General features: G+C 38.1%; 1 protein-coding gene across 1 annotated transcript in view; it reads left to right on the top strand.

Moving 5' to 3' along the window:
* The window catches only part of LOC103782464 (focal adhesion kinase 1), an 80,007-nt gene extending 57,555 nt beyond the window's left edge, over positions 1-22,452 (top strand). Inside the window, exons 13-20 of the mRNA XM_008950235.1 lie at positions 6,974-7,054; positions 8,274-8,291; positions 12,135-12,191; positions 13,625-13,645; positions 14,694-14,791; positions 16,772-16,856; positions 21,001-21,101; positions 22,333-22,452. Coding sequence (XP_008948483.1) covers positions 6,974-7,054; positions 8,274-8,291; positions 12,135-12,191; positions 13,625-13,645; positions 14,694-14,791; positions 16,772-16,856; positions 21,001-21,101; positions 22,333-22,452 — 581 coding nt within the window. The remainder of the gene's footprint in view (positions 1-6,973; positions 7,055-8,273; positions 8,292-12,134; positions 12,192-13,624; positions 13,646-14,693; positions 14,792-16,771; positions 16,857-21,000; positions 21,102-22,332) is intronic.
* The last annotated feature ends 409 nt before the right edge of the window (positions 22,453-22,861 follow it).

Genomic DNA, 22,861 nt, shown 5'->3' with positions numbered 1-22,861 from the left:
AAGGTTTTCTGTCTGTCCACAACGAAATCATTGTGCTTGGTGCTGTTTTATACTGTGTCACAAACCACTGGAAACACTGACGTAATACTGGAATGATGCAAGCCATTGCATTTATTATTCAGTCCCAAGGGTTTGTTCTTCTTTTAATATAATAAAGATACCTAGAATGCAGACATACTTTTTTGGTTTGGAGTTTTTTTTTTCTCCAAAATTGTTTGAAATACATTGAATATGGCACAGATGTCAGTGTATTAAATTTAAACCACAGACAGATTGTTGACATGAAGTTGCATGCTAAGGGTTCTCCTCAGGAGGTGCTTTCTGTAAGAATCTCTGAGTCCCCAAAGGAATCAGCTTGTTATAAATGAAGTAATACTTCATGTAGATGCGGAGAAGTGTCACTGCTGTTGTCACATGTAACTGATCCATCAGTATGGAACAGATGTACAGAATGTTCGGTTAACCCAGGGCTTCCAGGACAGCAGAGTCTGACAGCTGACAGCATCCAGTGCAGAGCCAGCTGTGGGTGATGCTATCTTGGTTTGCAAAATAAGAGCTTTTCTCTGGTGACATTTAAATGACTCGGAGCTAAGGGCTTCAAATAAGACAACCTTTTATAACTCACCGACAGCTGTAACATCTGTCACGCCCTTGATGGTTTAAATCATAAATTAGCTCTGCAGTTTGTTTTCAGTGGGCTGGTTCCTCTTTTTTTAGACCTCTCCCGATGCAAGAGCTGGATAGCAAAATTCTGAGATGGACCTTTGGCAGGAAATTTAAGCAGGGAGACATATTTGTAGTATCAGCACCCTTAGTTCTAAGGAAAAGTTTCACAGAATTCCCTACCACAGTCTGGGGAAACAAGCAACAGCTAGAAGGATGTGTGAAATATGATTTGGTGGTCTAAAATCAGTATTTGAAGTTTTGTAGGTTTAAAAATGAGCCTGTTAATGAAAGACACCTTGTCTTTCTTTTTGAAATATTTATTAACCTACTCTGAAATATTTCTGGTCTAGTGAAATGCAAACTTTTCATCCCAAGTTTGTTTCAATATTCCAAAACATACAAAGATAGAAAGTTTTTAAATCCCCCTTTTTTTTTTTTTTTGCTCTAAATAAAGGCCTTTTCAAACTAGTGAAGGGTGAAGTTGGTTTCAGGAATCCAAAGCAGCAGATTGCTGGACCTGGGTGCCAAGAAGTGTTTTCTGACGGCTTTGTGTCACTGAACCAGGTTTCACCACACACCTCCTACTGCATGCTTCTGTTTCTGTTTCTTCTGGTGTTATTTGTCTGCCTTGCTTCTTCAGATTACATGTTCCTTGCAGTGGGCACTGTCTTTCACTGTGTGCAAGTAAGATGCCTGCCAGATTTCCCCCATTTTTAAGAGCACAGTAATAATTCTGTCCCTCAAATTCTACATTTGCATGTGTGTAGGATTATAAATAAATATAAATCAGAAGCCAAATTAAATTAGCTGGATTTTAGATTTCTTTGTTAGACAGCTGATGTTTTGGTTTAAGTGACTGTGATTGACCAGAAGCAATGACTGTTTTAGTGGTAGGTAGTTCCACCTTTTATCTCCTTTGCCCTTTACTTCTGTCTTACATTAAAAAGGAATTATTTTGCTTGGCTGAGAGTATACACTCAGGAAGCAGTAAGGCTAAATGATTTGCTCTGTGCAAAGAGCACATCAAATTTTTAAGAAGCAGTGTACCAGGTTACTGTAATTTTACTGGCTACATTTCCTGCTGGTTTGCTTGGAGTCACCTTATTAAAATGACCTGCTCTAGTCTCCAGGAACTGACTTTGACCAGCAGCTTGTTTTGAAATAGCAAACATTAGCCTTAGTAAGGTGATATGTGTATTTCCTGATACACATATTTCCAAAAATAATAATTTACGTAGCCAATTATATATTATAAAAAGTTCTTCATAAAATCAAATAAATAAAGCCGTAGTTTGCTTGCTCCCTTTTTACATAAATTCTTTCTGACAGAGAGTTCTTTGATTTCTCCTGCCCCATCCTCGCTTATATAAATATGACTGGGAAGAATAAATACACTTCTGCATCCCTTGGCTAGTGGCTGTGGCTCCTTTGCACGAGAGAGTTCCATGGACATAAATTTTTCTAGTAGTAGCTCAAACATTACTTCACATGCAGTGCTGCAGAATAGGACCTTTCAGACCCACTTGCTTCAGTGAGTATTGAACAAGCAGAGTATTGAACATGCCTTGGCAGTGCTGGGTTCTTGGCAGTGTTAGGTGTACAGTTGGATTTGATGATGTTAAAGGTCTTTTCCAACTTAAACGATTCTGTGATTCTAACTAGTAGCTCTTGACATGTGGGTATTCAGGTACTGCTGAAAAAATAACATGGTTTTGGGAAGGGAGCTATAACTGGAAAGATGACAATAAGGAAGAAGTTCTGCAGGACCCAGCACAGGACATATGTCTGGAGGGAATTTTTAGGACCTGCTTGGTTCAAAGCGGGTGCAGAGTTTGCAGCTTTAGTATGTGCTTACTTGGTGATGGAAAATGAACAGTATTCAAAAACATAGTCCCAGTTTCAGATGTTAAGACAGACTGTTCAAGTCATCTCAGTAACAAATGCCAGGACACATGCCTTTAATAGAAATTTGTCATCTTGTTCACTAGCTGGTGTGGCTGTTGTCACTAACACAGGTTGCATTTAAAAGTGAAAAGAGGTGTAGCTGTAAGTGCATGGTAATAATGGTACAAGTTTCTAATAGTGCTGCTGTGCCATTGCCTCTGAATAGAGGGGGGGGAAAAAAGGAAATTAGTTTGCTTACAGAGACTCTGTAAGAAATTACAAGCACACCTCATGGTTTAGATACATCCAGTAATAGGCAAAGGAGAAATTGTGTCTTTTGGAGGGAGCTTTCTTATAGGTGCTGAAGGACTTTAGCATCCTGGAAGAAGGGCTTCTTGACAAGTTTCCAGGTTCTGCCTTAGAATCACAGATTTATAGTATAATATCATCATACTTAACTCACTTACTGTGGTTAACTTCTGATCATGGCAGTGAAGTGACATGAGCGTTCTTCTGATGAGCAGACTGTGAGTTGGAAGTAGTTGCCAATTTAGTTATATCACTTAACAAAGATTTCAATTTGAGTGAAAAAAAAACATCTCTTGAATGATAAGCGTGATTGAAGTGAGATATTTTAGCGTGCAGAAAAAAATTATGTGGTATAGTTCATCTGTGAGAGAGATTTCCAGTAAGTTACCTAGGACAAACTGAAATATAGCAAGGGCCAAATGTCAAAACGCAACAAACAGGAGAGAAAAAAAACACTAAATATATTCACCTTACTTCAGTGCCATAGCAATGAAAAGTGTTCTTAGTGAAGGAGGTAGGAGCATACCAAAGGGTCTGAATGTATGTGGGCTAATCACATACATTATCATAATGATGAGGTCTAATCACAAGCAGAGCTGTGACCAAGGATGGAAAGAGAAGATGTGATTGGATTGTTTCTGCTGACACAGCACAGTGTGTGTTTCCTGTGCCCAAAATGAAGGTCTGCCCTGTGCTCAGCTCTGAAAGAGTTTCTTGTGTAGGACTTGTATGTCCTAATTCCATTTGGGTGAGTTGATAGGGGAAAAAGGTGTTCTTTGCTTGAGTTTGTAAAGTTGTGGGCTTTTTCATATTCATTTTATCAAATCCCTCCAAAAAGGCAATGCTGAAAAGTGCAAGTAAATTTTTAAGAAGAAAAAGTATATCTTGAGTGCTCATGACTGTGTCTGCTCGTTCAATTACATCAGACTCTGCAGCTCACTTCTTCTGAACTACTGACATAAGCAGTATGCATCAGACTAACATAAACTAACAGAAGAGAAACCCAAAGTCTTAGCATGTAGTAATTATGTAATTACATAAATAATTATAGGGGTATAAAGGCTCTGTAGAGCTGGAGCTGTGCCACATGGTCACAGGACTGGGAGACGTTCAAGCCTAAGGTTTATTGCAGATTAATTTTGCAAACCTTGAGGAAGTCATTAGTCTCCCAAGTTCACAAAGAAAGTTACTTGCTTCTTAACTCACACAGCTATTCTGATTAATAAGATAATAGTTTAAAATACCCTTGATATTAATAGGTTACAATACTTTCAGTGACAGTTGAAGAGACTGGTGTTGTTAGCTTTTTACATTTTAGATTGACTAAAGTGCTTCTTACCATGTCCAAGACCAGAAGGAAGTGTAGAGACAGCCTAAACAGATTTCCTCCATATCGGTGCCTAGGAAGCTACTTGGTTACAATACTTTCAGTGACAGTTGAATTGACTGGTGTTGTTAGCTTTTTACGTTTTAGACTGACTAAAGTGCTTCTTATCATGTCCAAGACCAGAATGAAGTGTAGAGGCAGCCTAAACAGATTTCCTCCATATCAGTGCCTAGGAAGCTACTGCCTTGATTTCTTCAGTCCCTGTCACTGGTAGAAGAGTTAGATTTTTTTCCTTATACAGACTTTTTTTTCAGGATTCTTCCTTAAAACAGTTCAGTGATGTACAGCTGAAATAGAATGGGAAATAATGAGTTTCAGCCTTCCAGTGTTGGTTATCTAATCATACAGTCCTAACAAGGAGCTTTAGTAGTAACTGTCCTCTAACCTGGTCACTTGTTCTCTAACACAGTCTGTTGCATAGCAAGTGATTTTTCTTTTTATACACAACAATTTTAGTGAATACTTAGCATTCAGAGGAGGAACCAAATAAAACAAGAAGTCCAGTGAAGTCTTCAGCGGTATTTCAAAGCTCTTTGGGCATTTAGGTAGATGTCAGTGATATCCTGGCTGGAAGACAGTGGAATGGTGGAAATCCTTAGTTGTGCTTGTTTCAAGTAGGTACTCTCTGAGCTCCTGAAAAAAAAAAAAGAGAGTTACCTAAATAAACTTTGTTTTTGTAGCTAGACTTGAAGATCTGGTAAGTTTATGACAGGTCTGCTCATCTTCTATTTAGTTTGGCAGAATACTTGAACAGACTTGAGACAATAAATCATAAAGACAAAGTTTGAAAAGCAGAAGGTGAGTTGCAGAGTATATCACAGGGCATCAGGACATGTGCATGGTGAGTTAAAACCACCTTTGTCATTTAGTCATTTCACTGTGCTCTTCATGGGAAAGAGGTTGCTCAGGTTTCAGGCAGCTTCTGCTGCCCATGGATCTGTGTAAGAGTGGACAGCATTTCAGCACTTAAGACTTAAATTAGCTCTGTAGCCTGAGCAGAGACAGGTCAAGAGTAGAAACATCTCTTCCCTTGTAGACAGCTTGCATTGTTTCCAGTGACTGTATACCTGGTCTCCTGTTCCAGTACGGGGTGTCGGATTCCTTTATTCTCATTTCAGTTCCTTTTCAGTGGTCTCCTAAAATAGCTGTAGTATTGTTTTCATTTCTTTCATACTATGTCTGAAGCTTTTTATGAATGTTGCCTCTGGTTTTGGTGTTAGGATGATAGCACTGAAAATTGTACTCTGAGATGTTAGGAAGGTAAGTCCTTAGGATTGCAGTAATGTGGTATACATGGAAATACTGATACACTAACTTAATTTTGCCCTCTTCTTGTACCTCTTGTAGATTTTAGCACTGAATTTGATTAATGTTCTGCCATTTTCAATGGCATGTACATTTTCATAGCTGATGAATGATCTCTGTTTAATCACCCCAGTACTTTTCTGTTGGTAGGGATACAAAGATAAATCTCACCCACTTATTTCAATTTTGGATTAAAATTGCCATTTTAGCAAAGAATGGGTTGTACATAGTGATGTGTTACCTATCAGATTTGTATGAGTAAAATTTGACAAGCAATGTAAGTACAGCTGCTTTGGTGGTTCTTAGGTTTCCAGGATCTATGAAAAAAATGTGAAATTATTTTTATCCAAAGGTACATCTCTTCCACCCTTCCTTCACTCCCTCCACCACTGACTTGTATGTGCCAGCATGTGGCTCCTGTGGTGCAGGGCTTCCCTTCTAACACCTCTACCTCCAGCCTGTGTAACTCAAGGTGGCTTGACCCTGCTTTTGAGTTTTGACTGTGAAGGACTACCATCAACAAGATGCAGGTTTTTAGCTGAATGGCTTTTTAAACCACTTCTCACATTTCCTGAGAGAGGGGAAAGAGGAAGGGAGAGAGGAGCAAGCAGATTACAAGAGAAATTTAAGGAGCAGCTATCTTCAGGTTCTTAGAATCATCTTGTGTCCTTCTTTCTCACCTTGTGAAATCAGTTGTGGCTCCTTTGTGTCTTCTACTCAAAAATCTCTCTCCTCCTGGTAGGGCTAATTAAATGCATTGGAGTGACTAGAAAAGGGGGCAGTGAGGACAGTGCCATGTGGCGTTTGCCCAGAGATCCTCAGTTAGAAAATCAGTTGGCAAGACGGGTCTGCACGGGGGACAAAACTCCGGTGGCACATTTCAGATCAAAAAATATGTCACTGTTGTATTTCAGAGGGACAGAGAAACTGTGTTTTTCCTTGTTCTATGTAACACTGCAATGTGAAACACTTGTTTTGTGTTAAGTTCTTTTTAAAGCTTCAGAAAGTCAATATGTCCCTCTCTAAGTCTGGTGATTGCCACTTCAGTCAGAATTCAGTTCTAGCACTGCCCAGTAGAACTTGCAAAAGTGGGTTACGCTTCTGGGACAGACAATGTTCTTTGTGTTGTCAATGGATGGTATCTCTAGCTGCAAAAGCTGACTTTTTAATGGATTCTAGTCTGACTTTTAAAAATGGAAATGGGAATAACTTTGCTGTAGGAACACACCTGAAGGAGAACACCAAATACGCGTTAGAGTTTGAACAACGTTCACTGCTTCAGTCGCGTATACAGAATTGTAATGTGAACTTTGACTTCTGTGTTCGTTCCTTGTAGATGTTCTCTCCGGTCTCTTTTCTTTTATTTCCAAATAATTTTTTTCTGTTTTTTCTCTTTCCTTTTCTTGCCTCTTTGTAAAGGAGTCAATCACTGTCAGCATAAAGTAAAGAAAGCTAGACGCTTTCTCCCTTTCGTCTTCTGTTCCCATGAGCCGCCGCCTAAGGGTACTGCACTGCTCTTTGCCTAGGGCTGCCTTGTTAACCCCAAAGCTGAACATACTAACGCAGTCACTGGTTTTTTACTACTTTAGCCTCAGCTAAACAGAGTTCCAAGAATACTTTCATTAAATTTCTGCTCCCTCTTTCCTCCTGTTGAATTGGATTTTCATGTGGTGTCACAAACTTGCTGGTCCCCGTTTTTGTGGGGGACTTCATTTTAAGCATCATATTTTACAACGACAAACGTATTCTTAATTTCATTTGTATGAATTAAATGAATGTATGCAGCCCCTGTATACCCGCAGGGGTTTTGGTTACTCTATTTTCACTTCATTCTTGGACCCCTGATACAGCATGCCTGTGAATGAAATGGAGTAGCAACAATAAGCATCAGCTCAGACCACTTTAAATTAAACCTTGAATACAGCGATGCTTTTGGCTGCGTGCTGGTTCAGCGTTTGGTCTGGGCCAGTTTGGCTTTGTTAGGGGTAAGAAGGATTGGAGTAATACATGCATTACTTTACAACATTAATGCTCATTTTCCTTTCGTATATAAATAATGTCTAAAGTGCATTAGCTTGTGCTGTGAGTATTGGTGTGGAATAGGGCTGCTGCCATAAATGTGGAATATGGTGCTCATTTGAACAGCTTCCCAGTAGAGCTGCTCTGTTTGCCATTCATTTAAATTTTAGCTTTGTATAATTGCAATGTGCTCTGTATGATTACTGTTTAGATGGTTCCATTTCTTACTCATGTCTTCATGATAGCACAGGATTGAATTTCCTTGGAAAGGGTGAACACCAGCTCTAGTTACCCAAAGTCATAAGCGTGTGTGGAAAGTCAAACTGGGCTGACTTGTCTAGCCATAGGGGATCTATCTTGCAGTGAAGTATTGACTTAAACCAGAAATTGGCGTTTCTCAACTGCATTAAAATAGTTCCACTCCCAAATTTAATTTTGGTGTAAATATATGTTTGAAATTCATTAACTCTGTTTAATCATACAAGCTTCTTAGAATGTACCTTTGTCCCTTGGGTTTTAGGTGAGAAGTCTTAAATTCTGCTACTTTTCTGGTTTCTCTTGAGTCAGGTGTATAATGTAACTGCAGTCTGAATACTTTTGGATTACTCATGAATTTAATAGTGTATTTTCCCCTCCCCCTTCTCTGTCCCTTCTCTCTCCCCCTCTGTTTTTCTCTTTCCTTGCATGCCACCTGGATCTGCAGATGAAATTAGTGGGGACGGTAATATGTTTTCTAGTCTGTGTTACTAACGTGCAATATGCAACTCTTATATCCATATACCACTTAATGCACATTTCAGTAATAAATTTCATACAGATTTTAGTAGTAAAAAGCAGTCTGCTTTGGACATCAGCCAACAAATACTGTATTGTACCGTGCAACTAACGCTTTCTGCTAAAGTGGAATTGGAAAAACCATTTCAAACAATGCAAGGCTGTGGTATTGCATGTGTTTGCAATGACAGTGCTGGCATGATGCAGAGAAGGTTTATAGGTCTACAGGAGTGTCTGTTTGAAGTGGGTGTATCACAGAATTGGCTTTGGGGAGGGAGTGAGATCAATGGATGTAACACATGAGAAATGAGTCTGATAAGCCATGCTTTAAAGGCCTGGTAGCATCAAAGTGCTCTGTAGTCCACTACAGCTCCTTGCAGAAAAAGAACCTGTACAAGATAAATTGATGTAGATTGACTACATGAAATATTAATCACATTTCAGCTACTGATTTTAAAGACCAGGTGTTAATGTTTTTCTTGAAAGCTTTAAAACTCATTATAAAACACGTAACTTTCCTGGACTTTATAAGTCTTTTTTTTTCTAGAAAATACTAATTTGTGTCTTCTGAAAACACACTGGTGTTTGGATATATTTTTTTTCTTTTTGAAGATTTTTAACTGTTATTCTAAAGGATTCTGATGTTGGAAGAAAATCAAACTGCTACTATTAATAGTGTTAAAAGTAGGAGGAACTAAAAGGGCATAAAAAGCAGTATGCAAAGAAAGGAGATAAGAAGAAATAGAGATAACACCTTGTGGCTTTCTTCTCAGTAAAGAGGGTGCATAACTTCTCATCAGCTTTCTGTCCTTCAGATATAAATCAAAAGAGTCTACTACCCCATTTTTCTTTCTTTCTTTTTTTAAACATTAAAAATGGAAAGGATATATTTTTTTTTCTATCATAAATTCAGAAATTGTATTTCAGATACTAACTCAACCTTTTATTGGTGCTTATTTTCTGTTATAAATTACGGGCTCTGATGAATGGGGGGGAAAAAAAAAAAACCATGAAAAGGGAAATTTCAAAGAGATGGTTATGGTCATGGATTAGCTAGTATGGATTTCATGTCCTAGAGTAGTTTTTTTCTACTGTTTAATAAATGCATGCAGATTTAGTAAAGCTCAAATTGGCTCACTCACCTGTACCACCAACACAACCTTAGTCCAAAAGTGACCTAGTTGTTTTTCCATCTAGAGGAATTTGGGGGTCACCCAACAAGTGAAAAGGTTCAGTGCTGGTTTTAAAATGTGCAAGAGAGCAGCAGTAATGAATCCTGTTTTTAAATCTAAGTGTTTCTAGACTTACCAAGGGCCTTGGAAGATAGAACAACAACTGGAATTGCTGATTTGTTTTGAGTGTTTAGCTCTTGAGACTGCTACTAACACATTCTGTGTAGAGCAGTCTGGAGAGCCTTGCAAGGCTGAGTTTTGTTTAGACTCCACGTAGGATTTGGATTATCTCTTGGCAGACTTGGCAAGAGTCTCAGTGCATATGACTCTTGTGTGGTCAAGGCTGCATGTGAGGGAGGTCAGTTAAGCTTTCCTGCAGAACACTTTGAGCGTATCAGTGCTAATGCCTTGATTGAATTTTCATCTAATTCCCAGAAACAATGCCAGACATTGAATAGGAATTATTTTCTGAATTCTTATTATATATTAATCTCCAGAGTGTCAAGTATGTAACAAGAAGTATTTGTTTAGTTAATTGCCTACATTTAATTCATTTGGATTGGCTACTAAAGACCATTTTAGTTTCAGGACAGTTCAAGACCATGTGAAGTGTTCTGATAATGCTTTTAATTATGAATTAGCTTCATACATTTATAATAGAGAGATGAACAAGCCAAGCCATTTGTCACCTTTTTTTGTGAGCTCTGTTCCATAATCTAGTGCAAGAACTGTTTTGATTTTTTACAGACCAGTTCTAGTTTCCACACTTTTAAAATTTGTCTCAAATATGTCTATAACATCTTTTATTCAGTCCATTTTTTTACATGGATTGGGAACTTTCTGGTATCCTCGAATACTAGCTTTATATATACACCACACTTAAAAGCATCTTACCCCAATATCACTGGGAAGCAGAGCGGTTTACCCTGTCACCTTGGTGTCACACTAATGATTTCTAACAGAGGCTTATTTTTTAGATCAAACCAGGGCTTATTTTCTACAAAAGAATTAGTTTATAAAGTAGGGAGGACAAAAGATACTGAGAGATTAGTGCCTCTGGAGTATGCTGCCTGATTAGAATTGTGCACTGTCTTTATGACTAATTGAATTTTCAGTAGGTGACTCTGTTCTGCTGTGTCCTAAATAGAATTTCCTAGGAAAATCTAAATGCCATAGAGTTTCCTGATATTTTTTTTTACAAGACATGGTGTATTCCTACAGGAGTTAAAAATAAAAATAACTTCAATTGTATACAAACATTATGAAGTTTGAATTGTAAAGCTACATTTACTCACTGAAGCGTGTTGAACTTCAAAGGTTCTAGGCAACCTTTAGTTTCTTAATTGTTAAATATTCAGTTTGTCTGAAAATTAAGCCTCTTGTTTATGTATGTGTATAATATTTAGGAGCTTTGCTCTGGTTTCAGAGTTGGCTTAAGCTGCTTGAGCAGAGGGCTGCTGCCAAAAGGGATCATCCCATCCTTCCTTCCAGTCTCACTGTGGCTTTGTCCCGTTTGCCATTCAGAAACCATTACCTCTAGAAATGGTGCCAGGGAGCTGTAGGGGGATGTGTATGCTCCAGGGCAGATGGGGAAAAAGGGGGATTAAATCATGCCTTTTAGAGGGGGCCTAATATGTGATCACCTGAAAGCAACCATGAAAACTGCATACTGGATTTGAAATTACTCAGTTTTTAGAGCCTCTGTATGCATTTAAAGTTGGTCAATTTAAGAGTGTTGAAGTTAAAAGTTATCCCACTGTTGTGGATGGATTTTGTAACCCCTGGAGGAATTTATCTGACTGTTAGGGAGCAACCTGCTCACCCTGGAAGTTCTCTAGAGTCAGAGGGGAACCTTATGATAAGACTTGACAACATGGAAACCATTTTGAGAACAGATGATATAAAAGTTCTAAGTTTTAAACTGGAAAAGAAATACACTGTCATGTTTCTGAAAATTTTGAGAACTGGTTGTTTTCAAAGACTGTCCATGAGATGTTGATTCTTAACAGCAAAACTGCTGGTGAGTTTACACTAAACAAGGAAAACTGGGACTAATGCAAAAAAAAAAAAAAGGGTGTAAGGCTTAAGAAGAGTGACTTAAAAGATCTTTAAGCTCTAGAAGACTCTTGAAAAGTAACCCACTTTATCACAGTGACACTAGATGCTGCCCTGGAACATCTTCCTTGTCTGTTCTACCTGTTTGACATTAAAAAAAACCCTAGCAAACTCTTAGTCACACTTTTTTGAAGGTAAAGCAATTTAACCAGTTAATAATGTTTTCTCCTTACTGCAGTGGAATTTGCTGCTAAAAAGATCTTCTTTTTCAGTCAAGTGTTTAGATGGGTTTAAATTATGGAACTTGAACTTTTTTGAACACAAATGAATCTTCCTTTTATTCCTTGTTGAATGCATCTATGTGACGTAGAATAATTGGCACTGAGGAGATTATCATACCCATAAATTATGCATGAGCAAGTTTTATTCATGCTATTGTAAACGTGTCCCAGCAGTGTTGAGGTTGGGGGTTGTGACATAACAGCCTTGATAAATTGGAGAACTGTTCTGGAGAATTGTTTTCATCTGCTTTCCCCGAAACTCTTCAATTCCTCCCTTTACAGAGACAGATGACTATGCAGAGATTATAGATGAAGAAGATACTTACACAATGCCATCAAGTAAGTATGGTCATTAACTCAGGAACTTTTCTATCCAAAAGCTTCTTTGGTTTAGCAGGGACTGAATCTTGAATTTCAGTCTTAAGTATTATGTGTACAAAGAAAATACTCTTTATGATGTTTGGAAAACTCACAGATTCAATAGATTGAGTGTTTTTCAAGTTCAGGTTTTGAGGCAAATAAAACCAAATTCTGTTTTGCTGCTGTCAGTGACTGCAAAGTGAAATTCCTTTTATGTCTCAGAATGTGCATTTTTTTTTATTGTGATGCCGAACGCAACACTTACAGAACAGATGAGATTTCTGTGATAAGAGCAAGCAATCTGGAAGCTTCTGTGTATTGCTGTGTAAATGTGTCTCACCCTTGCTCTGACAGACTTGCTGCTCTCAAATTCCATGCTAGAGGAAGGTTGTTTGTACCACATGCAATTTTGTTAAAGATGAAAGACTTGAGGAACAAAAATAAAAAGTTCTTCTGAATCTTCATCTTTGAAGTAAAAAATGATGATTCACTAGCCACCACAAGGTTTTTGTCTTGTGGGATATTTGAATTATAGTATAACCTTGAACTGTCAAGGCTGATATGTAACATGAAAGTCTAGTTTTCTGATTTTAAAACTTGTGTCTGCGAAATTACAGTTGCAGTGTGGCAACCAAGGATTCCTCTAGAAGTAGACAATCCATTGATACACAGACCTACAAAAATGTTTGGTTTGGTTAGTGTAAGGGGGGAGGGTGGTGCTAAGCTGGTACCACGTTCTGTTGAAGAACCATGACATAAATAAGGATTTCTAGAGTTTACCATCTGGCAGGAATGTTTCATAATCACTTAAGAGTTTACAAGATAGTTTCCACTACTGTGGAAAATATTTGAAAAGCAAGAATATATGTTTTGAAAAACATATATATTTGAACATAAATACTTGAAAAGCAAAAATATATGTTTTCCAGAAATAAACAATGTGTTTTGAATGTCTTGCAGTAAGTCACTACGTGATGCTACTAAAATAATTGCAAGATCAAAAAGTACTGTGATAAATTATATCCTTTATTTTTTGTTAACATAATAACTTTATGTGATTTTTTTTTTTTTTTTCATCTTTTCATTTAAATTCTCATGGAAATAAGTACTTGTGGGCCCAGCCCTGAATGATGCTGAATACTTAAGTATGCCTTCAATTCAAAGCCCCTGAGATGGGCTGTTGAAGTGAACTTCCTGAAGTGTTTTGGTGGATTGAAGTCAGCTCAAGTGTTCAGCTCTCGAAGGACTGAGTCAGTAAAGATCACAAGAACAGACCTGTGACTTCTGCTAATGTAAACTTAAAATTGCATCAGTATATTCATTTCAAAAAAAGTGTTTAAAAATGTTTGTCCTTGTCTTGATTTTAAGAAGCTCTAAGTAAGCATTTGATTTTTCTCTTAATTGCACTGCAGAAAGCTATGGAATAGATGAAGGTAACAGGAGACCCTTTACCCATCCCTGTGTGCTTGCAATTTGGAATGATGTGGAATTTTTAAGTTTACTATTCACTTTCATTTAATAAACATTATTTCTTTATAGTTAAACCAGTTAGCTTCGGGATTTTAAAGAGGAAAATGCAGTACTTAAAAAAAAGAAATAACAAAGACATTTATTGCTTTGTTATCCAGCTCCAGATGATGTTATTTTTTTAGTGTTAATGAAGTCAAAATCATCAGTCATGAAGTCCTAAACTAGTTGGTTATACTTTCTGTCTCGGAATAATAAAAGTAGAGGTGAAAACATATACTGTATGTGCTTTTCTGCTACTCCTGAAGTATTCTTCCATGTCTGCTAGAAATTAAATTGCAAATGAAGCAATTCAGTTGCAATTGATTGAATGTTTTGCTGAAGCACTGAGCCATTTTTATCAGTAACATTCTCAGTCTCTTAAACCTCAAAGTTAACAAAATTGCATAAGTCCACAAAACATAGCAATTTTCCTTTAATTAGAGGTGTAGTGCACTTAAAATTTTGTTCTTTCACTTTATTTGCCATGCTCTTGTTTCTGTTATTTTTTCTTGCAGTTACCTCTTTAAAAATTCTCTGGGCTCATTTGATGGTTCCAAGATCTAAAACACCACATAGTGGAGTTCTCTTAAACATCTAGAGGGATGGATGTGTGTTAAGTCTGTATTTAATATCATCAGTATTGCCCTAGGCTATTGGTGTATTTGGTCCTTTGCTAGCTATAATTAAGAAGGATTCGATTTTGTCTATTGCATTGAAATAAAAAATGCATAGTAATTAATTTAGCAAGTTAGATTTCACATTTCCTTTTTCATTGCTTTGGTTCAACCATTAGTTTAAGAGGTTTCCACTGTGTGTCTACAGCATTTGTATAGGTTGGTGTGCAGCAAATCTTAATCTTAGTTATTCATATGTGAGACATTTGAGTGACTGACTTGGAGTTTCTTATCTTGTGGATTGTTTCTTTGCCCTTTATCAGAAATTTAACATTTTAAGTGCGTTATATTCTTATAGCCAGAGATTATGAAATTCAGAGGGAGAGAATTGAGCTGGGGCGCTGCATTGGTGAAGGACAGTTTGGAGATGTACACCAGGGAGTTTACATGAGTCCGGTAAGCCTCACTTCTGCAACAAAAATACACAAAAAACCTTTCCAGCTGAAAAACGAGATGAACAAGAAATGTATTCCTTTGGTGCTTTGGTCTGAGTCTTCAGGACAAAGGAAAGTTGAGTTTGTGATGTATTTGTCAGAATAATCAGCATATAGAGAATTTTTCCCATGTTCCAGAGAAGTGGAAAACTAGCTGCAGAGTAGTTTTTCTGCTCCTATATCCCCATTTTTTTATAGATCAGGAAAGGAATCAAAAGAACCCAGTAGATTACTCAGGACCACACCAAATGGTATATTATGGGTGTTTGCCTGACTTGAGGGTAGGTGCAGCATTCAGTGCAGAAGCTGCCAACTGTGTCAGGTTAACCTGATCTCACTTCTGTGCTGTTTCACTTCTTGAAACAGAAAATAGATTTTATTTAGTCACCCTGTGTCTAGTATGAGTTTTTTCAATGGAAACCTGCTGATTACTTTCATTAATATAAATTTTACTATGTTGAAGATGCTTGAATATGGGAAGGGAAAACAGAATGCTGTTATAATTAAATTTGGATGCAGAGTGTAGCTTACACTCTTAGAAGGTGTATTATGAAAGATACAAGATTAGTGACAATAGCATGATAGTGTTCCCATGCTTATATGTATATTTTCAGCTTGCATGCAAAACTGTAGGGGATATGTCAAAAAAAAAAAATAAATGAAAAGATGGCATCTTTTCCTGCTAGCTCAGATTTGAATCTGAAAAATGGCATTTACAAATCCATTACAGCTGTAAAGTTCTTCTCCTAGTGACTGTGCAGCATCCACCTCTTCTCAAATGCTGGTTACTGCTACACACTCCTGAAACATGACAACCAGCCTGTATTTATAGGGTACTGAATGGGAAGTGTGTGTATACATATAGGGTCCTATTGCTCAGATGTCAGCAATTCAAATAAGACTGCCTTTAGAGGTAGATTTACTGTGGGATTAATCCAAAAATATAACTTAAATAGTGTTTGCTGGTCAGTACACAAACTGTTGCCAGTCTGATACATCCTCACTGTTGTGTCTCCTTAAAGACGAGCAAACCCTGGATAGTAGGCCTTTTTTTGTGTTCACTTTGCAAAATGTGGGGAGTCTTCGCTGGTTTTGGGCACTGAAACTCTTCCTTTTGATGCTGATGTTGTTTATGAGATGTTTCAAAAACTTTCATCTGTAATAGCAGGAGAGGGATGTGTCTGGCAGGCCTCCAGAGGTGTCATCTGGTGTTCATTATTGAATCAGATTGCAGAAGAGAATAAAATGATCTTAAATTACCACAGTTGTTTTGGTCACTTTATGGGTATGTTTCTGTATGAGAAAAGGTTTCAATCAGTATTTTCCTGCAAAGTCAACTTGAAGAGATACGTTGTAGGTAACTGAGAAAATTGATATTTAAGCCTGCAAAATATAAATATTACTCTAATTCTGATGTTTTTAAAAATAGATTTAAAATAGAACAAGCATGAGCAGACATAGAACATAACTGTGTGAATCTTCAGCTCTCACTGGCCTTTAAAAACCACGTGAGGACATAAATCATGAGGACATAAAATTACAGCCTTTCAGAAAGGTTCATTTGAAGTCTTCCCATTAAGCAATGCACAACTCCCAGTTGCCCGGTTGGAAGGTAGGTGTACCAGGCCTTGGGCAGGCTTATACCTACTGTAAAAGCTTAATTGTAAAACATTTCAGCTGCTTTCAGCCCACTGAGAACTTGTGTGAGTGACATCTGAGCACCACATGGATTCAGTATTTCCTAGGCATGCTGTGTGTAAGTGTTGTACAAGAAGTGTCTTCATTATAGGAATATTTCATCATTGAAGCTTTCAAAACGTCGTTTCTTAATTAAAGATGTTTTAGTTAATAGTCATTTTCTCTAAAGCACTTTTGGTAGGATTTTACAGCCCACCAAAAACTAAGTCCTGTATTTCAGCTGTTTCTCACTGATGTCTTTCAGGAGAACCCAGCTATGGCTGTTGCAATCAAAACCTGTAAAAACTGCACCTCAGACAGCGTTAGAGAAAAGTTCTTACAAGAAGCCTGTGAGTATTAAAATACTTCTCTTGGAATACCTTCTGTGAATGGTCCTTGTAAAGACTGCAGCCATGTGTGGAAGAAACCTCTTTACTAATGTGATTTTATTAACATACAGCATGATCCTTTCCTCCCATGCAATAGGAGCCAGGACTGCTTTGCATCCTTGCATTGCCCGTGGATATCATCAAATGCAGGTTCTCTGATTTTCTAAATGGAACAGTGCTGTCTGACTCCCTCAAGGCTTCAGGACCAGTTTTGGAGCATGAGAGATGCAATCCTCTGTTTCCTTCTTTTTTCTGAATGAATTTTTAAAAACCACATCACTTCTTTCAGTGTGTTACTTCAGAAGGTTGGGTGGTTGTCATTGTCAACAAAGTTGCTAAAAATGTTATGTCTAGGGCAGACCTGTTTTGAAAATTCAGAATTAAAGAGAAGCCAGTTTTCTAAATGAGTGCCCACAAGTACTGCATTCCCCACATGGTGCATTTCCTGTGTGGGGGAAGGCTCTTTGTGGAGATGGATGCTAACAGAAAACTCCTGTAAGGATGCTGTAGTTACTGATTTCTCTGCTGTTCACGTTTGTGAGCAAATTAAGATGTGAGACTTAGGCCTTAATTTATGCCTGTTATCCTCTGCTGTTGTGTATCTATAAACCTCATAAAGGTTTATAAATTATTATGTTGTGGCCAGATGTTACAATATTTTATTCATTGTTCCTCTGTTCGAGGATTTATTTTTTTTAATTGTTCAGAAAAACTGTGTTAATGGCTTCTTATTTTTGGATGTCAGATTTTTCTTAAATTACTGTTATTTTTTTTGCATTACATTTCTAGCTGTTGTAAAAGTAAATACCATTGCTGATAGTAAGAACTTAGCAGGCAAAGGTAGGCTGCTGTCTCTTAACAATGTGGAATGTAATTGCTCGTTGAACATTCTTTATTATGCTTTGAGTTTGACAGATTAGGAAGTGCCAACAAAGGAGACAGATAAATAATGCTTTTCAATTTTGATTTAATAGTTTTACCATTTCTTTTTTTTTTTTTTTTTTATTCTCCTTCCCATCTGTTAACTTTCTCTTGTTTGCATTCAGATTGCAAACTCTCTCAGAAGATACAGCCTCCTAGTTTATAAGAGCACTCTTCAAAGGACCCAAATCCAATGTCTGGAGAGACAGAGTTGGTTATTTTACTGAATTAAGAAATTTATTTCCTTATATTTTAATATTAGGAATGTTAATATATTCTGAGGTTTCAGTTGTTTGCTTGTGGTGGAGTTTTCAATGCTGAAAAGATTTAATACTGGTTCTTGCAAGGAGAAATACCTCAGAATAAAAATTAGGTGAAAGAAAACGTTTTTACAAGCACAATCTATCTCTTGATTCCTGTCAGCTTTTGTGTAGCAGTGTCTTTCTATTAATGCATTTGCATATGCTAAAGTACAACCTGCCTGCTTTGGGGAGATTTTTATTGATCTTCCACTGGTCTTTTGGTAAATTGCTCCTTTCTGCAGGGAGTTCATTCCTCTCACCTCTAGAAGCTGGATGGTAAAATGCTGCAATAACTCTACTACCTTTTTGAATTTGTGAGTTTGTCAGCTAGCGTGGACTGAATTCATTTTTAGGAAGTACTTTCTCAAAATTGCAGTATTTTATGTTTAAAACTGGTAAGACTATATGATATAAAACTGTGTTAATTGCCTTTCTAGGGCTTTGATAATTAAAACTGTATTTCTGCTTGATTTTCACATCAATTCCATGCTGTAAACATGTAACATTTCCATGCTGTAAAATATTGTATATTGCACTGAATTAGATGAGCACAAGAGAACCCTAAAGCTAACTAACTGGAGTTCCTTTGCATTGTACACTCTATTTAGCAAGATTTTAATACTAACATTGGGTTCAGATAAAGTAGTTTAGCAATGCATACTTTTTGGAAGTATCACAAGTAGCTTCCAACTCTGAAATTCATTTTACTTAAGAATGGAAGAGGAGAATGGTATTATTTAGGAATCTAGCTTCAGTTCTGTGCAGTATCTTAGCAGATGGTATTGCCCGTTTGACATTTCACCACATTATTCATTCCTTTTTATTAATGCATTAAGCTATGTCATTGATAGGGATGTTTGTTGTACTGATCTTTTTCTCTATTATTCATAACACATTAATATTTTAAAGAACACATTATCTTATGTTTGACTATCTAAATTTCTTTGCAGGAAAATATGTTATTGAACGATTGTAACGTTAGGTCTTAGGAACAGTGTTGTCCAAGGATTCTTCCTGGGGCTTGTGCAAGAGGTGTTGGTTATACAGCTGCTCTGTACCAGTGTCCAGAAGTAGAATTCAGAGCTCATCAGGACCCCAGAAACATCCCCTGGGTTTAGCTGGTGATAACTAAAAGCCAAAAGATAGCAGGTTTTATTCTTGCCTAATTTGAGACAAACTGAAGCAGCCTTTCCAGTCAGATAATGACTGTGTATTTCTGTTGACACTACAAACTGTAAATGTAAAGGAGATACTAATTCAAAATTACATGAGGGCTATTTGTCAAGATCAAATTAAGGATGTTTGTCATGCCTATGTTGGAAGAGAAGAAGTTAATCATAGGGCTGATGTTCCATTTAACCTACCAAACCGTTGAGTGCCAAATCGGTCGCTGCCAGGAGCAGCTCTGGTGCTGGCACCATGGGTGGCCAAGGGCTCTGTGCTCAGGGGGACCTGAGGGGAACAGAGACCTACCAGGAGCCAGCAGCTCTTGGGCCAGTGGCTAAGGGGACCCGGGGTGGGCCAGGAGCAACCACAGCCAACCCTAGCACCCCTGGGAACCACTAGTGATGGGGAACATGGGCTGTTGTCTTCAGGGAGCAGAACAGAGGTGGCTTCCTGGTGAAACAAAATGGTTTCCACCTGCTGCAGCTCCAGAGCTGTGACTGTAACCCACATGTACATGATAAAACTCCCCTTTGTGGACACCTGCACCCAAGCTGAGCCCCCAGGAACTGAAAGAGGTGCCCAGACCCAACGCTTTGTGGAACTCCTGAAGCTGGAACTCCCACTAGGGTCCAGAGGCAGAGGAGGATGTCATGGGTGCATCAAGGGAAGTGTGGCCAGCAGGTTGAGCGTGGACATTCCACACCTCTGCTCTCATGAAATTGCACCTGGGGTACTGAGTTCAGCTCTGGGGCCCCCAGCATAAGAAGGACATGGGTGTGCTCAGGCAGATCCAGAGGAAGGCCACAAAAATGATCAGGGGGCTGGAGCAACTCCCATATGAGGACAGGCTGAGAGAGATGGGGTAGTTTAGTCAAGAGAAGGCTCCGGGCAGACCTTACTGCAGCATTTCAATACTCAAAGGGAGCTTATAAGAAAGATGGAGAGAGAATCTTTATCTGGGGGTGTAGAGGTAGAATGAGGGCTGGTGATTTTAAACTGAAAGAAGGTGGATTTAAATGAGACACTAGGAAGAAATTTTTTACTCTGAGGGTGGTGAGACACTGAAACAGGTTGCCCAGATAAACTATGAATGCCCCATCACTGGAAGTGTTCAAGGCCAGGTTGGATGGGGCTTTGAGCAACCCTGATCAGGTGTCCCTGCCTGTTGCAGAGGAGTTGGACTTTGAGGATCTTTAAAGGTTCCTTCCACCCCAAGCCATTTGATGATTCTGTTTTGTGTGTCTTACTGCATAAAATGTACTGTGAATGCACGGCTGAGACTGAAAAATCCACAGAAAACAAAATGAGATGAGAACATCGTGATTAAATGGGATTTTTGTCTGTGTCATAAACTGACAGGCAGTTTTTCCAGACCCTGAATTATACACACAGTTTTCTCCTTCCTCCTCTTCCAATAGAAATGCACAGATTAATTGGTCATGCACTGGATTGATAGGTCATTACTTAAATTTATGCTTAACCAGGGCAGAAGAATCAGAGAACCTGACTTGATTTGCACCTTCCACAGCAGCTCACTAAAGCAGGCAGTGCTTCATGCTGCCTGCAGAGCATTAAATGACCAGACACTATTGCTTGCAGTCCTGCAGAAATGTGAACATATTTTCTGGTCATACACTAAATGCTTCTTTACCAACTTTTTTATTGTAATTAAAAAGGGTTTATGTAACACCCCGACTTGTTTATTTTGTTTTTAGTAACAATGCGTCAGTTTGATCATCCTCACATCGTGAAGCTCATTGGGGTCATTACAGAAAACCCAGTTTGGATAATCATGGAGCTCTGTACACTTGGAGAGGTGAGAAGAATCCTTGTGCAGCTGTGGTCTTCACTCTAACCTCACAGATATCTTTACAAGGCTGAAAAAATGGCTTCTTGGTTCTAAGCACAAAGGCGCTCTCCTCCAATATGATATCATACTTATCTGTAGAATTATGGACTGGGAGTCAGAATTTGGTCTAACTCCTCTACTGAGGGAACTGCATCAGCTCATAGCAAAGTGATTTAGTCATAGTTCTCAGAGAATTTAATTGCTGCTCCAGAGTGAGAGCATGACCTGTGTCGAGATGATGATAATCTGGTATCATTTAAACTGCATTTGCAAACGTACCTTCTAGAAGTGAAATGATGTGGTTTATATTTTATTCTTCCTGAGTAATACTGCATTTTCCCTTGAAACATGGAATTTCTTACAGCTTTTTTTTTGTACATCCTCTGCAGCAGAGATTTTAGATAAGATGATTTTCCTCAGTATTATATCTTGGTTGAATCCTTTGAACAAAACCAGACCCCAGTTTTTAGAATTGATTTTGTTTGCTTTGAGCCCCATCTGTGAAAATGTGAGCTGAAGTGGTATTTCATACTGCACTGTAAGATAGTCATTGTAATTGTCAAGCTGCAATACATTGTCCAAGAAAACAAAGCAAAACAGAACACACCACAAAAAAAAAAAAAAATGGCACTAGAGAAGTAATTTCCTGCCCAAAAGTTACAGGTTTCCTTTCCAGTGCCCAGATCACTCTTCAAAGCTTTGTTTTAGTTTGTAAGGGAATACAGCTTACAAAAATTCTGAATTGAGCTCAATCCAGTTGTTTTAGGAAATATAGATAAAAATTAATGCTTCCAAAGCAATGCTGATCTAATTGGTGTTCAAATTGTCCATGTACTCTTTCATTCTAAAATTATTTAGGCCAAAACCATGGTCAGTTCTCAAGAGAAGAATGCATAAAAAGTGCAGGAGTGCCTTGCTCTGAACAGCAGCATATGCTCTCAGTCTTCAAAAGGAGCCTGCATGCAATGCACAAATATTTTTTTGTTTGGCTAACAGTTTCCATGTAGAAAAAACTTCATGAATATAACCCAGGGACAAATTTCTTCATGGCAAGTGATTTTCTTTTCTCATCCAGTGTCAAGGGAAGGCATACCCACTGATACTCTGTGCAAACTTTACTATTTGAGATGTGCCTTGTTAAAATTTGTTATTTTTTGTCCTAACCTCTTTCCTTTTTTTTCCTTGTTTGTGCAAAAAGTTGAGATCATTTTTGCAAGTGAGGAAATACAGCTTGGATCTGGCCTCTCTGATACTCTATGCTTACCAGCTTAGCACAGCACTTGCCTACTTAGAGAGCAAAAGATTTGTACATAGGTAAGTTTTTATTAAAGGAATATATATATATGTGTGTATGTTTTTAATGTAACTGCTTGAAGTTTTAGGGAATACGACGTGTCCTGGTTGTCCACATTTTTGACTGGCAGCACTCTGCTGCCAGATACAGCACTTGTGTAATGAAGACAAACACAACACATAGCTGGATTCTCTGAAGCCTTCCTTTTGTATTTCTTTCCCTCGACTTAGGATGAATGTGTAGCAGCAATATTTGGAAACTCTACAGCCTACTTACCTGTTTTATGTCAGTCTTCCTATTAGTACATCATTCTTTTGGATGCTGCCACCAGATGACATCCTTTTCAAGACTGACACCTGCTGGCCCTTCCTAGATTGCCTTGGGGACGGTACTGCATTTAAATGGAACAGTTTTCAGCTGACTTGTTGCTTTG

Source organism: Merops nubicus, unplaced genomic scaffold (assembly GCF_000691845.1).
Source record: "Merops nubicus isolate BGI_N331 unplaced genomic scaffold, ASM69184v1 scaffold4052, whole genome shotgun sequence".
Taxonomy (NCBI): domain Eukaryota; kingdom Metazoa; phylum Chordata; class Aves; order Coraciiformes; family Meropidae; genus Merops; species Merops nubicus.
Note: the sequence above shows the minus strand (reverse complement) of the source record. Positions and strands in the feature narration are given on the sequence as shown.